The sequence below is a fragment of the Pimephales promelas genome, chromosome 4 (genome assembly GCF_988280905.1).
Source record: "Pimephales promelas chromosome 4, fPimPro1.hap1.1, whole genome shotgun sequence".
Lineage (NCBI taxonomy): Eukaryota > Metazoa > Chordata > Actinopteri > Cypriniformes > Leuciscidae > Pimephales > Pimephales promelas.
The window spans coordinates 11,413,986-11,432,130 of NC_142772.1; the positions used below are offsets into that span (position 1 = coordinate 11,413,986).

Consider the following 18,145-nt stretch of genomic DNA (forward strand, 5'->3'; position numbering starts at 1 on the left):
TCTTTGAATCCATCTTCTACTTTTGTCGAAAGGTGACTAAAGTTTTGAGTTGTTTTCTCTGATACGGAGAATGGCGGCGAATACACAAACCTGCCAGACATAGCCAGGTGAGCATGAACACGCATGACGTCACGCCCAGTCTCAAATTCCATCCCGAATCCCTCTCATTTATTTTACTGTACAGGATTATAGAGGCAATTGCAGTGATCAGAGAAGGGCTTATTCAGCATATAAGGCAATTGTTTAAACAGGTATGGGTTAGAAAAACGGGTATTTTTAACATGAAATGTTCCGCAATGCACCTTTACCCGTAATTATAAATTGAAAGCTGTTACTATATCTCATAAAGCCCTGGCCAAGCATGTTTGTTAACGAGTATGTCATTGCAGGAGTATAGCTTTGCAGGATGACCTCTTGGTAACAGGACTGACTGTGACAGAGCTGTTAGTGGGCGGTAATTATTAATCATGTGGGCGAGTAGCGGCTGTGAACATGAGTATACACACACAGATGCAGCGTACTAAAGGCACAGATGCCAGATGCTAAATGGATTCTTAATGATCAGACTATGATGTCATCCCTATTTACTACCAAACTGTTGAGTGAGCAGTAATGATCAGGGCTCTTTAACGAACAGACAGTGCATGATTTCAAACAAAAAGTATAACACTAAATGATTTATGATATGGAAATATTGAATTATGGAAATGAATAAAATGGAAATGAATTATTATTATTATTATTATTAATTTAAACTTTGAATTTATTCCATCATCAGGTAATACCTTTTTTAGATTAAATGCTGGGTTTATTCCAGAAATATTTATGCTGTTTAAAAGTCTCTTCACATCCTCATAGCAATCACTAAGTTAAGTGAATTTATAGTATATACGTAATATATAAATGTATTCATATAATTTTATATTTTTTTTAATTCGAATTTATGCATTTCAATGGTGACACTATCAACGATAAAGTGGATTTGCAGCGGTTAGGTGGTACTAGGCAGTGATCTTTAAGTTATGTTAATTAGGGGCCAAGCCCCGAAGGGGATAGCCCCTATTCTATCTGTTAGTTTTATTTTTTATTTTTTCCCGAATGGGAGTCAATGGCAGCCCTATCAATGGAAAATAGGAAAAATATAGCTGCAAGCAGCAATCCGGGGTGAAGCACTTGAAGGCACTGCAACCATAACAAGTACAGCAAGCTACAAGCACAGCAGCACATCAAGAACAGCAGCAGAGCAGCATGCATTTAAGAAGCAACAGCAGAAACAAAAACAGCAGAAATTGAATGTACTGTACATGTAAATGTACATCAAGCACAGCAGCACAGCCTTCTGTAGCCTACAGTGATAAGCAGTGCAGCAATCATTTAAGAACCAACAGCAGTGTAGACCCGGAAGAATAAAAACAGCAGAAATTGAATGTACAAGAAGAACAGAGAGGTTTAGAAGTACAGATAAGATGAAATCAAAATGAACATAAGGTCTGATGAGAACGAACACCGAATGAAGCAAAAACAAACAAAAAAAAAAACACACTTATTTCTAATCAAAGATTAAGAAAGATTAGTACAGCTCTTCCCCAGATTGTAAAGGAATTGAAATGACAACTTTATACACAAATTTAAGGTTATCCTACACAGAACTTGAACCCACTATCAATGGGTCAGGTGCCTGCACTTATCTTATTGCTCCACTTGGCAGACATGTATCTACACAGCTGCCGAAATTCAGAGTCAAAATGAAGAACTTTGAAGTAAATGCAGAGTGTATTATATTAGATTAAATCATCCAAAATTGGTCAGATTACTACTCATTACCATTACTACAAGTGTGCCAATTTTAATCATTTTGCTATTTGTGGTTCATAGGGATGCCATTAATGACTACCATTATAGAAGAAGAAGAAGAAGAAGAAGAAGAAGAAGAAGAAGAAGAAGAAGAAGAAGAAGAAGAAGAATGAATTGTCAAGTCAAGTCACATTTATTTATATAGCGCTTTTCACAATACAGATTGTATCAAGTTCAAGTTCATTTTATTTATATAGCACATTTTATAGCAGCCAATGACTGACCAAAGTGCTTTACAGGACTACAAAATGAAAAGACACTAACACCATGCATAGCAGCAATTCATAGAACAGTACAGCAAAGATAAGAACAGCTTAGAACCAAGCCCAAGCAATCTCAGAGTTATCAAAAATAAAAAACAGAAAAGACAGTAACAGACTTAATACTAGCATCATACTCAAAGGAGATATACACTCACCGGCCACTTTATTAGGTACCCCATGCTAGTAACGGGTTGGACCCCCTTTTGCCTTCAGAACTGCCTCAATTCTTTGTGGCATAGATTCAACAAGGTGCTGGAAGCATTCCTCAGGGAGTTTGGTCCATATTGACATGATGGCATCACACAGTTGCCGCAGATTTGTCGGCTGCACATCCATGATGCGAATCTCCCGTTCCACCACATCCCAAAGATGCTCTATTGGATTGAGATCTGGTGACTGTGGAGGCCATTTGAGTACAGCGAACTCATTGTCATGTTCAAGAAACCAGTCTGAGATGATTCCAGCTTTATGACATGGCGCATTATCCTGCTGAAAGTAGCCATCAGAAGTTGGGAACATTGTGGTCATAAAGGGATGGACATGGTCAGCAACAATACTCAGGTAGGCTCTGGCGTTGCAACGATGCTCAATTGGTACCAAGGGGCCCAAAGAGTGCTAAGAAAATATTCCCCACACCATGACACCACCACCACCAGCCTGAACCGTTGATACAAGGCAGGATGGATCCATGCTTTCATGTTGTAGACGCCAAATTCTGACCCTACCATCCGAATGTCGCAGCAGAAATCGAGACTCATCAGACCAGGCAACGTTTTTCCAATCTTCTATTGTCCAATTTCGATGAGCTTGTGCAAATTGTAGCCTCATTTTCCTGTTATTAGCTGAAAGGAGTGGCACCCGGTGTGGTCTTCTGCTGCTGTAGCCCATCTGCCTCAAAGTTCGACGTACTGTGCGTTCAGAGATGCATTTCTGCCCACCTTGGTTGTAACGGGTGGTTATTTGAGTCACTGTTGCCCTTCTATCAGCTCGAACCAGTCTGGCCATTCTCCTCTGACCTCTGGCATCAACAAGGCATTTCCGCCCACAGAACTGCCGCTCACTGGATGTTTTTTCTTTTTCGGACCATTCTCTGTAAACCCTAGAGATGGTTGTGCGTGAAAATCCCAGTAGATTAGCAGTTTCTGAAATACTCAGACCAGCCCTTCTGGCACCAACAATCATGCCACGTTCAAAGTCACTCAAATCACCTTTCTTCCCCATACTGATGCTCGGTTTGAACTGCAGGAGATTGTCTTGACCATGTCTACATGTCTAAATGCACTGAGTTGCCGCCATGTGATTGGCTGCTTAGAAATTAAGTGTTAAAGAGAAGTTGGACAGGTGTACCTAATAAAGTGGCCGGTGAGTGTATATACCTATATACATATACACATATAAATACACACACACACACACACACATATATACAGTATATGTATATATATACATGAACATACACACAAACAACCTTATTTATAGGCCAAAGAAAACAAGTGCGTTTTTTAAAAGTGACTTAAAAGAGATCACAGAAGGGGCTATCCTAACGTCTATGGGCAAATTGTTCCACAGCTGAGGCCCAACCACAGAAAAAGCTTGATCCCCTCTGCGTTTAAGTCTGCAGTGAGGGCCTAACAGATTTTGTTCGCCTGATCTCAGACTTCTCGATGGAGTATAAGGTTGTAGCAGTTCAATTAGGTAGCTAGGTGCTTGGTTGCATAGAGCTTTGTACACAAATAACAGGATTTTAAACTCAATTCTGAAATTAACGGGCAACCAATGAAGGGACCTCAGAATTGGGGTGATATGATCACTTTTACGACTATTTGTGAGGAATCTTGCGGCGGCATTTTGCACCAATTGCAGACGAGCAGTTTGAGTTTTCGAGAAACCGCAGTAAAGTGAATTGCAGTAATCTAAACAACAGACCGAGATGTTGGTCGGCATCTAATTCCAATAGTGGAGAATTCAGAAGCGAGTGTGTGGGGGAGTTCAAAAAGTGCTCGTTAAAATTTGAGCCAAAATGAGGAGAGTATGATCTAGACAGTCTTACATCTGCACTGGTGGTTAGAGCAATGCATGGAAGAGATGTAGAAAATAATATTGGCTTATGATCCAAAAGCATAAAATCAGATATCACAACATCACTAATCACCATCCCATATGAAAGCACAAGGTCCAAAGTGTGAGCCTTAATGTAAATGGTAAATGGATTGCATTTATATAGTGCTTTCATAGACCAAATGGCCACCAAAGCGCTTTACATTTGCCTTACATTCACCCATTCACACACTCATTCATACACCGACGGCAGTGTCACCCATGCAAGGCACTAGCCTGCTCGTTGGGAGCAGCTGGGGTTAGGTGTCTTGCTCATGGACACCTCGGCACTTGGTCAGGTGGAACCGAGGATTGAACCACCAACCTTTTGATTTGTAGACAACCCACATGAACCACTGAGCCACTGCCGCCACTTAATGTGAGTGGAATCATTTATCTACTGGACTAGGTTAAAAGATTCCATGAGGCTGAGAAAATCCTTTGACAGAGTGTTAGATTGACAACAAACGTGGATATTAAAATCACCCACCAATAGAAAACAGTCATAGGTTGTGGTGATATTACCAATGAATTCTGTAAATTGCTGAATGAAGTCCTTGAGTGAGTGTGGAAGATGGTAAATCACCCCTAATAAAATAGGGCCATTCCAGTCTAAATGAAGTAGTTGAGCTTCAAAACTTGAGAAAGCACTGACAGGAACCGTCCGGCATCGCACAGAGAACGAGTTTTTAAAAATAGTCACGATACCGCCCCCTCGTCTGTTCGGACGGGGGGAGTTAAAAAACTAACAGTCAGTTGGAACTAGGCAAGGCAAGGCAAGTTTATTTATATAGCACATTTCATACACAATGGCAATTCAAAGTGCTTTACATAGGAGAAATTAAAATAATCAAAAGAAATCAGAATAATTAAAACAGTTTAGAATAAAAAATAAGAAATAATGAAAAATAAAAATTATGATAAAAATAAAATACAGTAAATTAAAACCATTTAGAATAAAATGAAGTACAATAACAGTCGGACGAACAGTGGCACAGTGCTCATTCAATAAAGGCACAGCTAAACAGATGTGTTTTGAGTCTGGATTTGAATGTGACTACTGTAGGTGCACACCTGATCTCTTCTAGAAGCTGGTTCCAGCTGCGGCTGGCATAATAGCTAAAAGCAGACTCTCCATGCTTAGAGTGAACCCTCTGTATTTCTAGCTGATGTGATCCTAATGATCTGAGCGATCTGTTGGGTTTATATTCAGTGAGCATATCTGCAATCTATTGAGGTCCTAACCCATTAAATGATTTATATACCAGTAATAATTCTTTAAAATCAATCCTAAATGTAACTGGCAGCCAGTGTAAAGACCTGAGGACTGGTGTGATGTGTTCATATTTTCTGGTCCTGCTCAGAATCCTGGCAGCAGCATTCTGTATGAGCTGTCTTATGGTCTTTTTGGGAAGGCCAGTGAGGAGGCCATTACAGTAATCCACCCAGCTGGTGATGAAAGTATGCACAAGTTTCTCTAAGTCTTGACTGGAAACGAAGTATCTAATTCTTGAAATATTTTTCAGACGATAGTATGCTGATTTAGTTATTGCTTTGACATGCCTATTGAAACTAAGGTCTGACTCTAGAGACACACCAAAATTCCTGACTTGATTTTTAGTTGTTAGACCCCTAGCGTCAAGGTATGCATTCACCTTGAGAACTTCATCTTTGTTTCCAAACGCAATGACTTGAGTTTTGTCTTTGTTTAGTTGCAGAAAGTTTTGACACATCCAACCGTTTACTTCATCAATGCATTGGCACAGGGAGTCAATGGGGCTGTAGTCGTTAGGCGATAGGGCTAAGTAGAGCTGTGTGTCGTCTGCGTAGCTGTGGTAAGCGATTTGGTTCTTTTTCATTATTTGGCTCATTGGGAGCATATACAGGTTGAATAGGAGTGGCGCAAGTATCGAGCCCTGAGGGACTCCGCAGTTCATGGATGTCCACTCAGACTTATGTTTTCCCATACTCACAAAATAACCTCTCCCTTCTATGTATGACCTGAACCATTTTAGGACTATCCCAGAAAGCCCCACCCAGTTTCCCAGCCTGCCAAGAAGTATGTTGTGATCGACAGTGTCAAATGCAGCACTGAGGTCGAGTAGTACCGACACAGATAATTTGCCTGTATCAGTATTTAAGCGAATATTGTTTATTATCTTTATGAGCGCTGTCTCCGTGCTGTGATGCGATCGGAAACCAGATTGAAAATTGTCAAAATATCCATTTGAGCTTAAAAATTTGTTCAGCTGATTGAAGACAACCTTTTCAATGATCTTGCCTATGAAAGGAAGTTTTGAGATCGGTCTATAATTACTTAAGATGGTCTTATCCAGATTGCTCTTTTTCAGGAGGGGCTTGACAACTGCAGTTTTCAGGGAGTTCGGAAAACTCCCAGAGCGAAGGGAGGCATTTACCACTTCTAGGAGATCTGCTTCTACAGTTTAACACACTTTTGAAAAAAGATGTGGGAAGTGTGTCAAGGGTGCAGTTTGATGTTTTAAGGTGCTGTACGGTTTCTACCAAAATTGTGCCATCAATTTCTTCGAAATCAGACATAGTAACTACCTTCTCAGGTTGTGGTCTGATCTGCCTGACCCTAGAGCAACTCAAGGATGTGCTGATCAGCTTTCTGATGTTATTGATTTTCTCAGAGAAGAAAGAAGCAAACTCAATGCATTTCCTTTCTGAGAGCATTTCTATGGGAATCTGGCTTGGGGGGGGGGGGTTGTCAGTCTATCTACAGTAGCAAAAAGAGTGTGTGTGTTGTTTATATTGCTGTTTATAATATTTGAGAAGAAAATTTGTCTCCCTTTGCCTAGTTCCCTATTGAAAGCGTAGATGCTGTCTTTGTAGATGTTATAATGGACTACAAGTTTTGTCTTCCGCCACATACGTTCTGCATGTTACTGATTAGTAAATCTAGAGTGTGTCCACGATTGTGTGTGGGACCATGTACATGCTGTGTCAGATCAAAAGTTTTTAAAACAGTTTTGATTTCTTTTGCCATTTTGTTTTCTGCATTATCTATGTGAATGTTAAAATCTCCAGCAATGGCAAAACAGTCAAACTCAGAGGCAATTGTTGATAACAGTACTGTAAAGTCCTCAGCAAAGGCTGGAGAGTATTTTGGAGGCCTGTAAACAATGATAAGTAAAATACGTGGAGCACCTTTTAACACAATACCCAGATATTCGAAAGAGGGGTAATTCCCAAATGATAATTGCTTACAATGATAAACATCTTTAAAAGGAGCAGCTAAACCCCCACCTCTCTTACCCGCTCTGGAGACACTCATATAAGTAAAATTTGGAGGGGATGTTTCGTTTAGGACTGTTGCACTACAGCTGTCTTCTAGCCAAGTTTCAGTTAGAAACATGAAGTCCAGGTTGTGTGTGGTTATTAAGTCATTGACTAGAAGTGATTTATTTTTAATGGAGCGGATGTTTAAAACTGCTAACTTAATAGTCTTACTTTTTGTCCCCACAGCAGTCTTAGTTTGGCGTGTAATAGGCACCAGATTAGATGGGTTTGCTGAATGGCTGTTGAAGACCTTAGATTTTCTATTATGTAAATGAACAGCAATAGAGAAAGATTCAGGCACACTGGGTTCCCGCTTGTTCTGTAAACATTTGATAAAGTTATTGTTTTCATAGTGAGGACCCGAAATATATCACTTAGAGCTGGTATCAGTTGTTTTTGGTTCACCTCGAGCCGATGGGGGAGGGTGTCGGCCCTGGCGCTGTGGCAGAGGCCGAAGAACTCTCGGAGGAGGAGGGGGAGGGCGAGCTGGGCCCGCAGGCTTTGGTGGTTGTGGGGCCTGCCGTTTTTTGGTTGGTATCTGGGGGCTTGCAGCAAAAGAGTGTGATAGTTTGGTTCCAGCAGACACCAGTTGTTCCATTTTCTCTGAGAAGCACAGAAGTGGAGATGCTGGAGAGACGGATAACGTGTCAGGTGAGATGGGCTGTTGCTCTGGTGTTATTGGAGGGTGTAAAATGCTGTCCTGGTTTCCCTCGCTGTTTTCCAGAAAGTCGTCCTTGGGTGCTGAATCTGGGAGCAGTTCTGATATGTCATAGTCTGACTGTGGTGAGCTCTGTGGGCAGGGCTCTGCTGAGATTGTATCCGTGAGCAGAGGTTGTTGTGGCTGAGTGGTGTTATCATTGTCCTTGTGTGATGTGTCAGCAATATGTCCATTCAGGTGCTGAAGTGAAGTCCTGTGGTTGTTCATACTCTGTCCAGGTGTGTGAGTGCCATTCAGGTTGAATGGATTGGCACACACAGGATGATGGAGGGAGAAGTAGATATTGTCCTTTAGCACTCTTGAACCAAGTTTGTTTTGGTGATGGCCATCCCATTGAGACTGTTGCCTCTGACTCCAGAAAAGATTGAAGTTGTCAATGAAGTTGACTCCTTTCATATTGCAGGTTTTTTGCAGCCATGTGTTGAGCCCAAGCAACCATGAAAACCTGTTTGTTCCTCTTGCTGGGAGTGGTCCACTGATGAATGTTTTAACTTTAAGTCTTTTAAGTGTTTCAAAAAGTTCATTGAAATCCTTCTTAAGGAGTTGCTCTTTATGAATATCATTTTTCCCCAGATGAATGATGAGTCGATTTGCAGTCTTATGTTTCATAAGAATGTTCTGAAGTTCCCTGTTTACATTAGAAGTTGTTGCTTGTGGAAGGCAGCATGTAGTTGTATCATTGCTACTAATGTTTCTGATTATGGAGTCGCCCACTATCAGAGTCATGGGCCCCGCTGTGCTCTGAGCTGAGCGCCGCTGTCTGCTCGACCTTGAGCGCCGGTTAGCATCAGTGTTAGCTACAGGCTGACTCAGTCTGTGTTCGATCACATTCGTCAAATTCAGGGATTCCGCATTCATTAATACTTCAAATCTGTTCTCAAGATGAATAGGCGGTGGTAGGAGACAAGTGTTTGCAATCCTTGTCAGAGCTGTATCTGGGGTAGATGATGCTACTGCTGAAATATGTGGTGCTCGTGACAATCTGATGTCTCGAGTGCCTTTGTGTCTCGCTCCCTGTTTGTGCCATCGATTTGTAAGTCGATCGGCTTGTTTCTCTACAGTCAGAATAGCCTGTCGAGGAGCACTAGATTTATGGGACTCACCGGCTGTGTGCTGAGGGCGTCCATGTCGGAGCTCTGTTGTGCCTTCCGTCTGGTTTGTCAGTCCCAAATTTAACTTTGATTCAAGAACTGCTATCCTTTGTAAAAGTCTGTGGCAGTTAGAGCAGCAAGTAGATTCCAGAAGAGGCATTTTCTTATCCTTATGAATGTAGGGACTGGGAGTTGTGTTTTCTCTTCCCCGGAATGTAAGCAGTGAGAGGCTGGTTGAAAAAAAGTGTGAAGTACTTTTTAAGTAATCCCAGCGTCTGAGCACTGTGCTGATTTGCTGAAGTTAAAATTAGGTGAAAAGGAGATAAAATATATAAAAAATATTAAAGCGATTGAGCAAAACGCGGAGCAGTAAGCAGGAGCGTCCGAACAGTAGCTGAGCAGGAAGTGAAGTCTAGCAATCGATGGCACCACATTCAGAACTAGTTCAGAAAAGGGGGTTAGATCACCAACCGTAGTCCAGGATTCCGTGATGAACATGAAATCCAAACTATGAGAGGAGAAGAAGTCGTTGAGCAGGAAGGTTTTGTTGACCAAGGAGATCAGTGCCATTTTGGGCGGATGAATCACATCGCGGAAAACTCCGCCTTTCTTCAGAGAACGTAGATTTCCGGGATTCACACCGTTTTGCCGATGACAGCGGCCAACCCGAGGTAAGCCAACCAAATGGACAGGTGAAGATTGCGGGGGAATGATAGATTGAAGCCACCGATGAGCCAGCGGTCGCCGGGCAACATAATCGCCGTCCGACATATGGTTTGGATTTTCAACGTTCCTGAGTCTTTCAATAGCTTTCAATCTGATGATGCATCCACCCGACTCCCGCGTTTCCTTCTGCATTTCCTCCGTGAAGTGAAAAGCGGCCACTGGCGAATACATTCCAATGTATTCGTAGTGGTGTTTCTGTGTGTTTGATTAAAAACGTGCTCTACATCCTGCTTGTAAAAGTCCATAAATGAGGTGCGAATGTTCAGGAGTGACTGTCGGTCATAGACCAGACGTGTGCAGCAATTTGAAGCCCAGATAGACATCCATAGATATATCCATAAAAATAACTACGAGAGAGACCGACGGCCAGCCGAACACACAGGCGCCATCTTTGGAGCACAGCTGAGCTCCAAAGTATGAGTATCAAAGCAGCTTCACAGTGATAACATGAAAGTAGTACAACACAGATCAATAATATTGTTAAATATTAAATATTAAATATCCCCAACTGAGCAAGCCAAAAGCAAGGCAACAGTGGCAAGGAACCAAAACTCCATCAGATTGGATGGAGAAAAAAACCTTGGGAGAACCCAGGCTCAGTCGGGGGCCAGTTCTCCTCTGGCTAACAATCATATTGTTTATATTAACACAGTCTCATCCCAAAAAGTCATATAACTGACGTTTTGGGACATATTTTGACCATACGTCAATATCCACCTTTTTAGGAACCCCTTAAACGTCGGTAGATGGCGATCCCGGGCCGTCATACAACTGACGCTTTACCTTTAACGTCAGTTAGGTGACGGGTTAGGTTTAGGGTTAGGTTTAGGTATGGGGTAGAGTTAGGTTCCCATAACCTCATCTACCGACGTTTAGGGGCCCTAAAAAGGCGAATATTGACGTATGGTCAAAAGACGTCCCAAAACGTCAGTTATATGACGTCTTGGGATGAGACCGGGTTGTTTATATATAAATATTAAATATAAATATTGTTTATATATAAAAACAGCGCCATAACATATCGCCGGCGTTGAGTCGTCTCTTCACAGGCTTTGGTCTTCTCATCACAGGCGTTGGGGCATCCGAATCCCCTTGAGAGGCTGGATACAAAACTGGACCTGACGGACACCATTTTTCTCGGGACAAGCGTCCTGAGATAACAGCAGAAAGGCAGATGGGAAATAATTAGCATAGCTGATGTTCATAATGATTTCCATTATACGGGAGTCGGTGTTAGAAAACCACTCTCACACAAACTTTCCGCAACCCAAACTCTCCGCAACCAAACCATACGCGCCGACCCGTTTGTCTAAAAGGCTGTCGAGACCCACTGGTGCGTTAAGCAGTTTCAGTGGCAAATGGTTCCGTATGACATAACAGAGGACTAAAAAGTAAGCATTATGTGAATGCTTGACTAAAGAGATGCGTCTTTAATCCAGTTTTAAACTGTGTCAGCGGGTCAGAGCCTCGGACCGTATCGGGAAGGCTAAATGTGAGCTAAATGTGAGAACGCCCTCCCTCCTTTAGTGGACTTAGATATCCTAGGAATGACCAGAAGCCTCGAGTTTAGTGATCTTAAGGAACGCGGTGGATTGTAGGGCGAAAGAAGGTCCGTTAAGTACATAGGCGCTAAACCATTTAGGGCTTTATAGGTCAGTAGTAGTACTTTGTAATTGATACAGAACTTAATAGGTAACCAGTGTAGAGATGATAAAATTGGTGTTATACTGTATGATCATATTTTCTTGACCTAGTAAGAACTCTAGCAGCTGCATTTTGTACTAACTGTAGCTTGTTTATTGAGGATGCAGGACAAGCAACTAATAAAGCATTACAGTAATCTAGTCTTGAGGTCATGAATGCATGAACTAACTTTTCTGCATCAGAGACAGATAGCATGTTACGTAGCTTAGCAATGTTTCTAAGGTGGAAAAAGGCTTATCTTGTAACATATGAAATATGATTTTCGAAAGACAAGTTACGGTCTAGGATAACACCCAGGTCTTTAACTGTAGTGGATAAAGTAACAGGACATCCGTCTATATTAAAGTTGTATTGTAAGAAGTTTTGTGAGTAGTTTTTTGGACCAATAAGTAATACCTCTGTTTTATCTGAATTTAATAGCAGGAAATTACGCGTCATCCAGCATTTTATATCTTTGAGACACTGTCAATTTAGATGAGTTAGTGTTTTCATCTGGTCGTGATGAAATATATAATTGAGTGTCGTCAGCATAACAGTGGAAATTAATTCCATGTTTTCTTATAATATTACCAAGTGGAAGCATATATATTGAGAATAGCAGAGGGCCTAAAACCGATCCTTGCGGTACTCCATAGTCTACTAACGTTATCTTTGATTTTTCCCCATTTAAACAGACAAAATGATAACGGTCCGATAAGTACGATCTAAACCAGCTTAATGCCTGTCCCTGAACACCAGTGTAGTTTTGTAGTCGATCCAAGAGTATTTTATGATCTATAGTGTCGAACGCAGCGCTAAGATCAAATAGGACTAGTATTGAGATACAGCCTCGGTCAGAAGCTAAAAGTAAATCATTTGTAATTTTAACTAGCGCAGTTTCTGTACTATGATGCGGTCTGAATCCTGACTGGAATTTTTCATAGATATAATTTTCTTGCAAAAAAGAGCACAACTGAGCGGACACTACTTTTTCTAGTATTTTGGACATAATGGAAGATTTGAAATGGGTCTGTCATTTGCTAAGTTATTTGGATCTAATTGCGGTTTCTTAATGAGAGGTTTTATTACTGCCAGCTTGAATATTTTTGGAACATGACCTAAAGATAAAGACGAGTTAATAATCTTGAGGAGAGGCTCTTCCACTACAGGTAATAGTTCTTTCAGTATTTTAGTGGGTATTGGATCTAATGAACATGTTGTTGGTTTAGATGCAATGATAAGTTTATTTAGCTCTTCCTGTCCTATCGTTGTAAAGCGGTGTAGTTGTTCTAGGGGGGCCATAATTGAGGCTGAATCATAAGACACCATAGAGGATTGTACGCTTATAATTGTGTTTCGGATGCTTTCTATTTTCTCATTGAAGTAATTCATAAAATCATTACTACTAAACTGTAACGGTATATTTTGCTCTGGTGATGTCTGTTTATCTGTTAGTCTAGCCACGGTGTTAAATAAAAACCTTGGATTATTTTGGTTATTTTCTATTAGTTTGCGGAGATGCTCAGCCCTGGCTATTTTTAGGGCCTTTTTATAACGTGACTGTGGTGAGCAGGACGGCCGAGGGACGTGAGAGAAAGTCGCGAGGCCGGTGGTGCGATTGCTAATGAGCAGCACCTGCGAGGCACACCGGTCTCGCATCTCTCACGAAGGAGCGGAGCCATAAAGGGGGAGCGACGGAGTGAATGATGGAGAGAGAGGAACAGGCCTGCTTTTATTTGTATTTTATATTTTATTTGGTAAGCCAGCAGTCGTCCGTGAGGGGCTGCTGGCCGGTATTTATGTTTTATTTTGGGTAGCCAGCAGTCGTCCGCGAGGGGCTGCTGGCAGGTAATTTGTTTGTTTATTTTGTTTAAATAAAGTTTTATTTTTGATTATTATCCGGTTCCTGCCTCCTTCTTCCCTGAACCATGTTACAGTGACATACTGTCTTTCCACGCGATTCTAAAGACCTCTAAATTAGTTTGTTTCCATTTACGCTCTAAGTTTCTCTCTTGATAGCATGCGTTGCACTGTTGTACCAGGGTGCTTTAGTTTTCTCTCTAACCTTTTTTAACCTAATTGGTGCAACAATATCTAATGTAGTAGTGAAAATGGTGCTCAAACTGCTAGTCATTTCCTCTAATTCATCTGTTTGTTTGGGTTCACTTAGCAGCTTAAATAGATCAGGTAAGCTAGGTATAGATAAGGTAAGATCAGGTATTTGAGAATCTATCTATAGTGGTTGGAAGGATTGTTCTGCCTGGTCTATAATGTGGCGCAACATGACATATTTCAGCAGTACGTATTATGCAAGTCACCATGTAATGATCAGTGACATCATCGCTTTGCGGTATAATATCTATATCAGTTGGATTGGGTCCATATAATATAATTAAATCTAGTGTATGATTTAGACGATGAGTGGGACCACTGACGTTTTGTTTGACCCCAAAGGAGTTTAATAAGTCTGTAAACGCAGCCCCTAAAGCATCATTTGTATTATCTACGTGTATGTTAAAATCTCCAACAAGTATTGCTTTATCGACATTCACCAATAGATCCGAGAGAAAGTCTGCAAACTCTTTTAGGAATTCAGCATATGGCCCTGGAGGTCTATATACAGTAGCCAAGGCTAGAGATAATATGGATTTCTTTCTTACATCTAAGAGCGTAACATTTAGCACAAGTACTTCAAATGAATTAAACCTGTGACCTGTTTTCTGAGTAACATTAAAAATATCTTTATAGATTGTTGCAACACCGCCGCCACGGCCGATCAGACGAGGCTCATGCTTATATAAGTATCCTGGTGGACTAGACTCATTTAGACTGAAATTCTCATTTGGTTTAAGCTAGGTTTCAGTAAGGCACAGAACATCGAAATTATTATCTGTCACCATTTGATTTACAATAACCGCCTTAGGTGTGAGCGATCTAATGTTTAGAAGACCTAGCTTTAGAAATTGTTTTTGTTCACTGATATTTAGATTTTCTGGTTTAATTACAATAAGATTTTTGCTAGATCCTACACTAGATTTATTGTTTGGCTTCACTAAACAAGGAATAGACACATTTTCTATGTAATGTTCCACACTATGCATATTAGTTACGTTTGGACAACAAAGGCTGTGATTTGGACTTTGACTTACTAGTCATCTGGTGTGTAACGTCTTGGAGATGTTGTCCGACAAAACAGCCGCTCCGATTCTGCTGGGATGGAGTCCATCTGCACGATAGAGCCTGGGTCTCTCCCAAAACAGATGCCAATTATTTACAAAGAGCAGTTTCTGTTCATTACACAATAACATTAACCATTCATTTAATGCAAAAAGTCTACTGAACCTTTCCTGTCCTTGTCGGTACGTGGGAAGCGGTCCAGACACAATGATCGTTGCTTTAGGCGCTGTGCTGCGTACCGTCTCGATCAGGCTCATGTAGTCCTTCTTCAGAACCTCCGTCTGCCGCAGCCTAATATCGTTCACTCCCGCGTGCAGCACAACAGCTCCGACGCACTCTTCCCCGTTTAGGATCTTGGGAACCTGTGCAGCGACATAAAGAACACGAGCACCAGGAAAGCATTGAGTGCGCACCTTACCTTTACCCAAGGTAGCGCGGACATGACGGACCATGAATGTGCCGATGATCACGGCGGCGTCGCGTTCCGGCTCGCGAAGAGGGGAGAAGCGGTTCCGAGTGGAGATCTCGAAGACCGGGAGGGGCAGAGAGGTAGCTCTGGTCCTGTCTTGTGTCTTCCGCTGTGTGATCCATGGTCCATGGTCTTGTGTCGGTGCCGGATTGAATGAAGCCCGAGATGATCGCGTCCTCCTGGGCAGAGGAACACACGGAGTAGACGAAGTCGGAGTCAAATAGTTAACGTTTCTAACCACTGATTTGTGAGCATCGGCGCGTGATGCTTCAAGCGTTGAACGCCGATCCAACAGCTCAGCTTGCTTCACCAGGAGACCACGGATCTGTTTCTCGAAGTATTCCAGCTCCAGCTTCACCGAGAAGAGCTCGAATGTGTCCTTACCTGCACTCAGAGGTAACGTTAGACACGCATCTGATATGTTCGCCATTATAAAAGATGTACAGTAAATTAGTAGTGATACTACAAATATCACTACTAATTTAGGACTGAAAGTTCCATAACAGATTAACCAGATTAGCATGTTATGATTATATAGCGTATGGTAATAGCATATAGCTTATGGTGATAGCTGAAGAGCCACATTAGAAATAATGGCAACTGGTTAGCATGCTAACCAGTTATGCAAAGCTAACTAGCATGAAGAGCTGTACTAATCTTTCTTACTTTTGGATTATAAATGGTTTTTTACTTCATTCTGTGTTTGTTCTCATCAGACCTGTTCATTTTGATTTCATCCTATCTGTACTTCTGAACCTCTCTGTTCTTCATGTAGGCTACATGCAATTTCTGCTCTTTTTATTCTTCTGGGTCTGCACTGATGTTGGTTCTTAAATGATTGCTGCACTGTTGTACTTACAGTAGGCTACTTGCTGTGCTGCTGTGCTTGATGTACATTTACATGTACAGTACATTCAATTTTTGCTGTTTTTGTTGTTCCAGCTCTGTACTGCTGTTGCTGCTTAAATGCTTGCTACACTGCTGTGCTTACAGTACTTGCTGTGCTTGCTGTACTTATAGCTTGCTGTACTTGTTATGCTTGCAGTGCCTTCATGGTCTTCGCCCCAGATTGCTCCTGTTCCACTTCCTGAGCCTGTTCCTGTGCCTGAAAATGAAGCACTGACTAATGGCCACAGCCATATTGTGTGTGTGGGCTGCATACACATCGGGCTCATCCAAGGCCTCTACGCCTGTGCCTTCGGACAAGATGGCCGCCACCACGCCTGTGTCTTCGGGCAAGAAGGCCGCCTGCTCCGCCTCAGTCTCCAGGCCCTCTTCTGCTCCCCCGGGTCTGTCTATGCTCCACCTCACTCCTGGACAATTTTAGGAGCATCTGGAAGCTGCTCTTAGGTAACGGTCACCAGCTGGAGTGCCCTTGAGAGCCACCAGAGGGCTCCACTTTGTCATTCCCTCTCAAACTACATCTCCCATAACTCACTGCCAAAGAGAGCACACGTCACACCTCTCCTCACAAAATTGCTCTGGTTGCCAATTGCCGCTCGCATAAAATTTAAGACACTGATGCTTACCAACAGAACAACCACTGGCTCTGCTTTTACCTAAACTCATTACTCCAGACTAGGGTTGCCAACCGTTCCATATAATACGGAATCTTCCCGTATTTGACACATAAATGTCTTGTTCCGTATTGAACTGATTGTTCCATATTTTTGAAAATCAATTCAGTGTAAATCCATGACAGACACATAGCTTGTCAGACAGACTATGAGCGAAGACATTTGTAGGCTATGATGTGGTAAAAAAAAGAAAATCAACTGTGTGGTGGATACTAATTTCTCCCCGTTTGTCTATGATCAGCCGCTTAGCAGCATTGGAACATCAGCAGAGGATGCCCTTTTAATTGGTCGTTAGTTATTGTTGTGAGTTACGTAATGTAGCAACGATGATGACAAGTGACAACAGCGGGAAATGTAAAAATGACTACCTCAGAGCAGCCGGCGAAAAAAAAAAGAGTGCAAAAATATAGATTAGAATGGGAAAAAGACTACCCGTGGTTGGAATACTTGAGGGAGAATGAATACAAGGCCAACTGTACCATATGCTGTCGTGTTTTTTCTGTCTGTCACGGCGGAGTGTATGATGTGAAGCAGCACGCATCGGGAGACAATCATAAGAGGAGCGAGAGGTTGCGGGCACAGGAGGGAGCGATTTTAAGGTTCCTTGTCCGTCAATGAAAAATAAATGGTCAGATGTATGAAAAAAAAAAGTTCTGTTGGACTAATAAAAAGTGAGCTGATCATCACTCTGAATTATGAGATTGCACAGAGCTCTAGAGATTATCATGATTATCATGCAGCTCTAGAGGACAAACAACTACTCGCTGCTGCAAGAAATGAAAAAAGTACACATGGAAAAAATAGCTGCACAATGTGCTTAGTCTGGAGGTTTATTTGCTTCTGTGAGATTTTCCAAGTGCATACATACAGGTGTTGCATTGCCTGAATGCAGTATTTAAATGCAATATTTTATATTTTCTTTATAATTAGTTTTTTGAATGTATTATTGTTTTGCACAGGATGTATTTGTTCAAGTTAAAAAAAAAAGTACACATGGATTATAGCTGCACAATGTGCTTAGTCTGGAGGTTTATTTGTTTCTGTGAGTTTTTCCATGTACATACATACAGATGTTGCATTGCCTGAATGCAGTATTTGAGTGCAATATTTTATATTTTCTTTATAATGAGTTTTTTAATGTATTATTGTTTTGCACAGGATGTTATGATGTATTTGTGCAAGTTAAA

General features: G+C 41.5%; 1 protein-coding gene and 1 pseudogene across 1 annotated transcript; both read right to left on the reverse strand.

Annotated features, from left to right (window-relative positions):
* Positions 1-3,555: 3,555 nt before the first annotated feature.
* LOC148981634 (uncharacterized) lies at positions 3,556-8,454 on the reverse strand. The gene is made up of 2 exons (XM_089129962.1): positions 7,923-8,454; positions 3,556-7,836 (listed from the first exon to the last, which is right to left on the reverse strand). The coding sequence occupies exons 1-2, from the start codon at positions 8,440-8,442 to the stop codon at positions 7,811-7,813; spliced, it is 546 nt and encodes a 181-aa protein (XP_088986088.1). The 5' UTR covers positions 8,443-8,454; the 3' UTR covers positions 3,556-7,810.
* Positions 8,455-13,939: 5,485 nt separating this feature from the next.
* On the reverse strand, positions 13,940-14,854 carry LOC148981635 (uncharacterized; annotated as a pseudogene).
* Positions 14,855-18,145: the final 3,291 nt, after the last annotated feature.

Excerpts from the sequence above, each read along its gene's own strand:
- LOC148981634 (XM_089129962.1), bottom strand. The coding sequence starts at position 8,442 with ATGAACAACCACAGGACTTCACTTCAGCACCTGAATGGACATATTGCT. Across the intron at positions 7,837-7,922 it reads CCCTCCCCCATCGGCTCGAG|AACAAGCGGGAACCCAGTGT; the intron begins GTGAACCAAAAA and ends AAATGTTTACAG.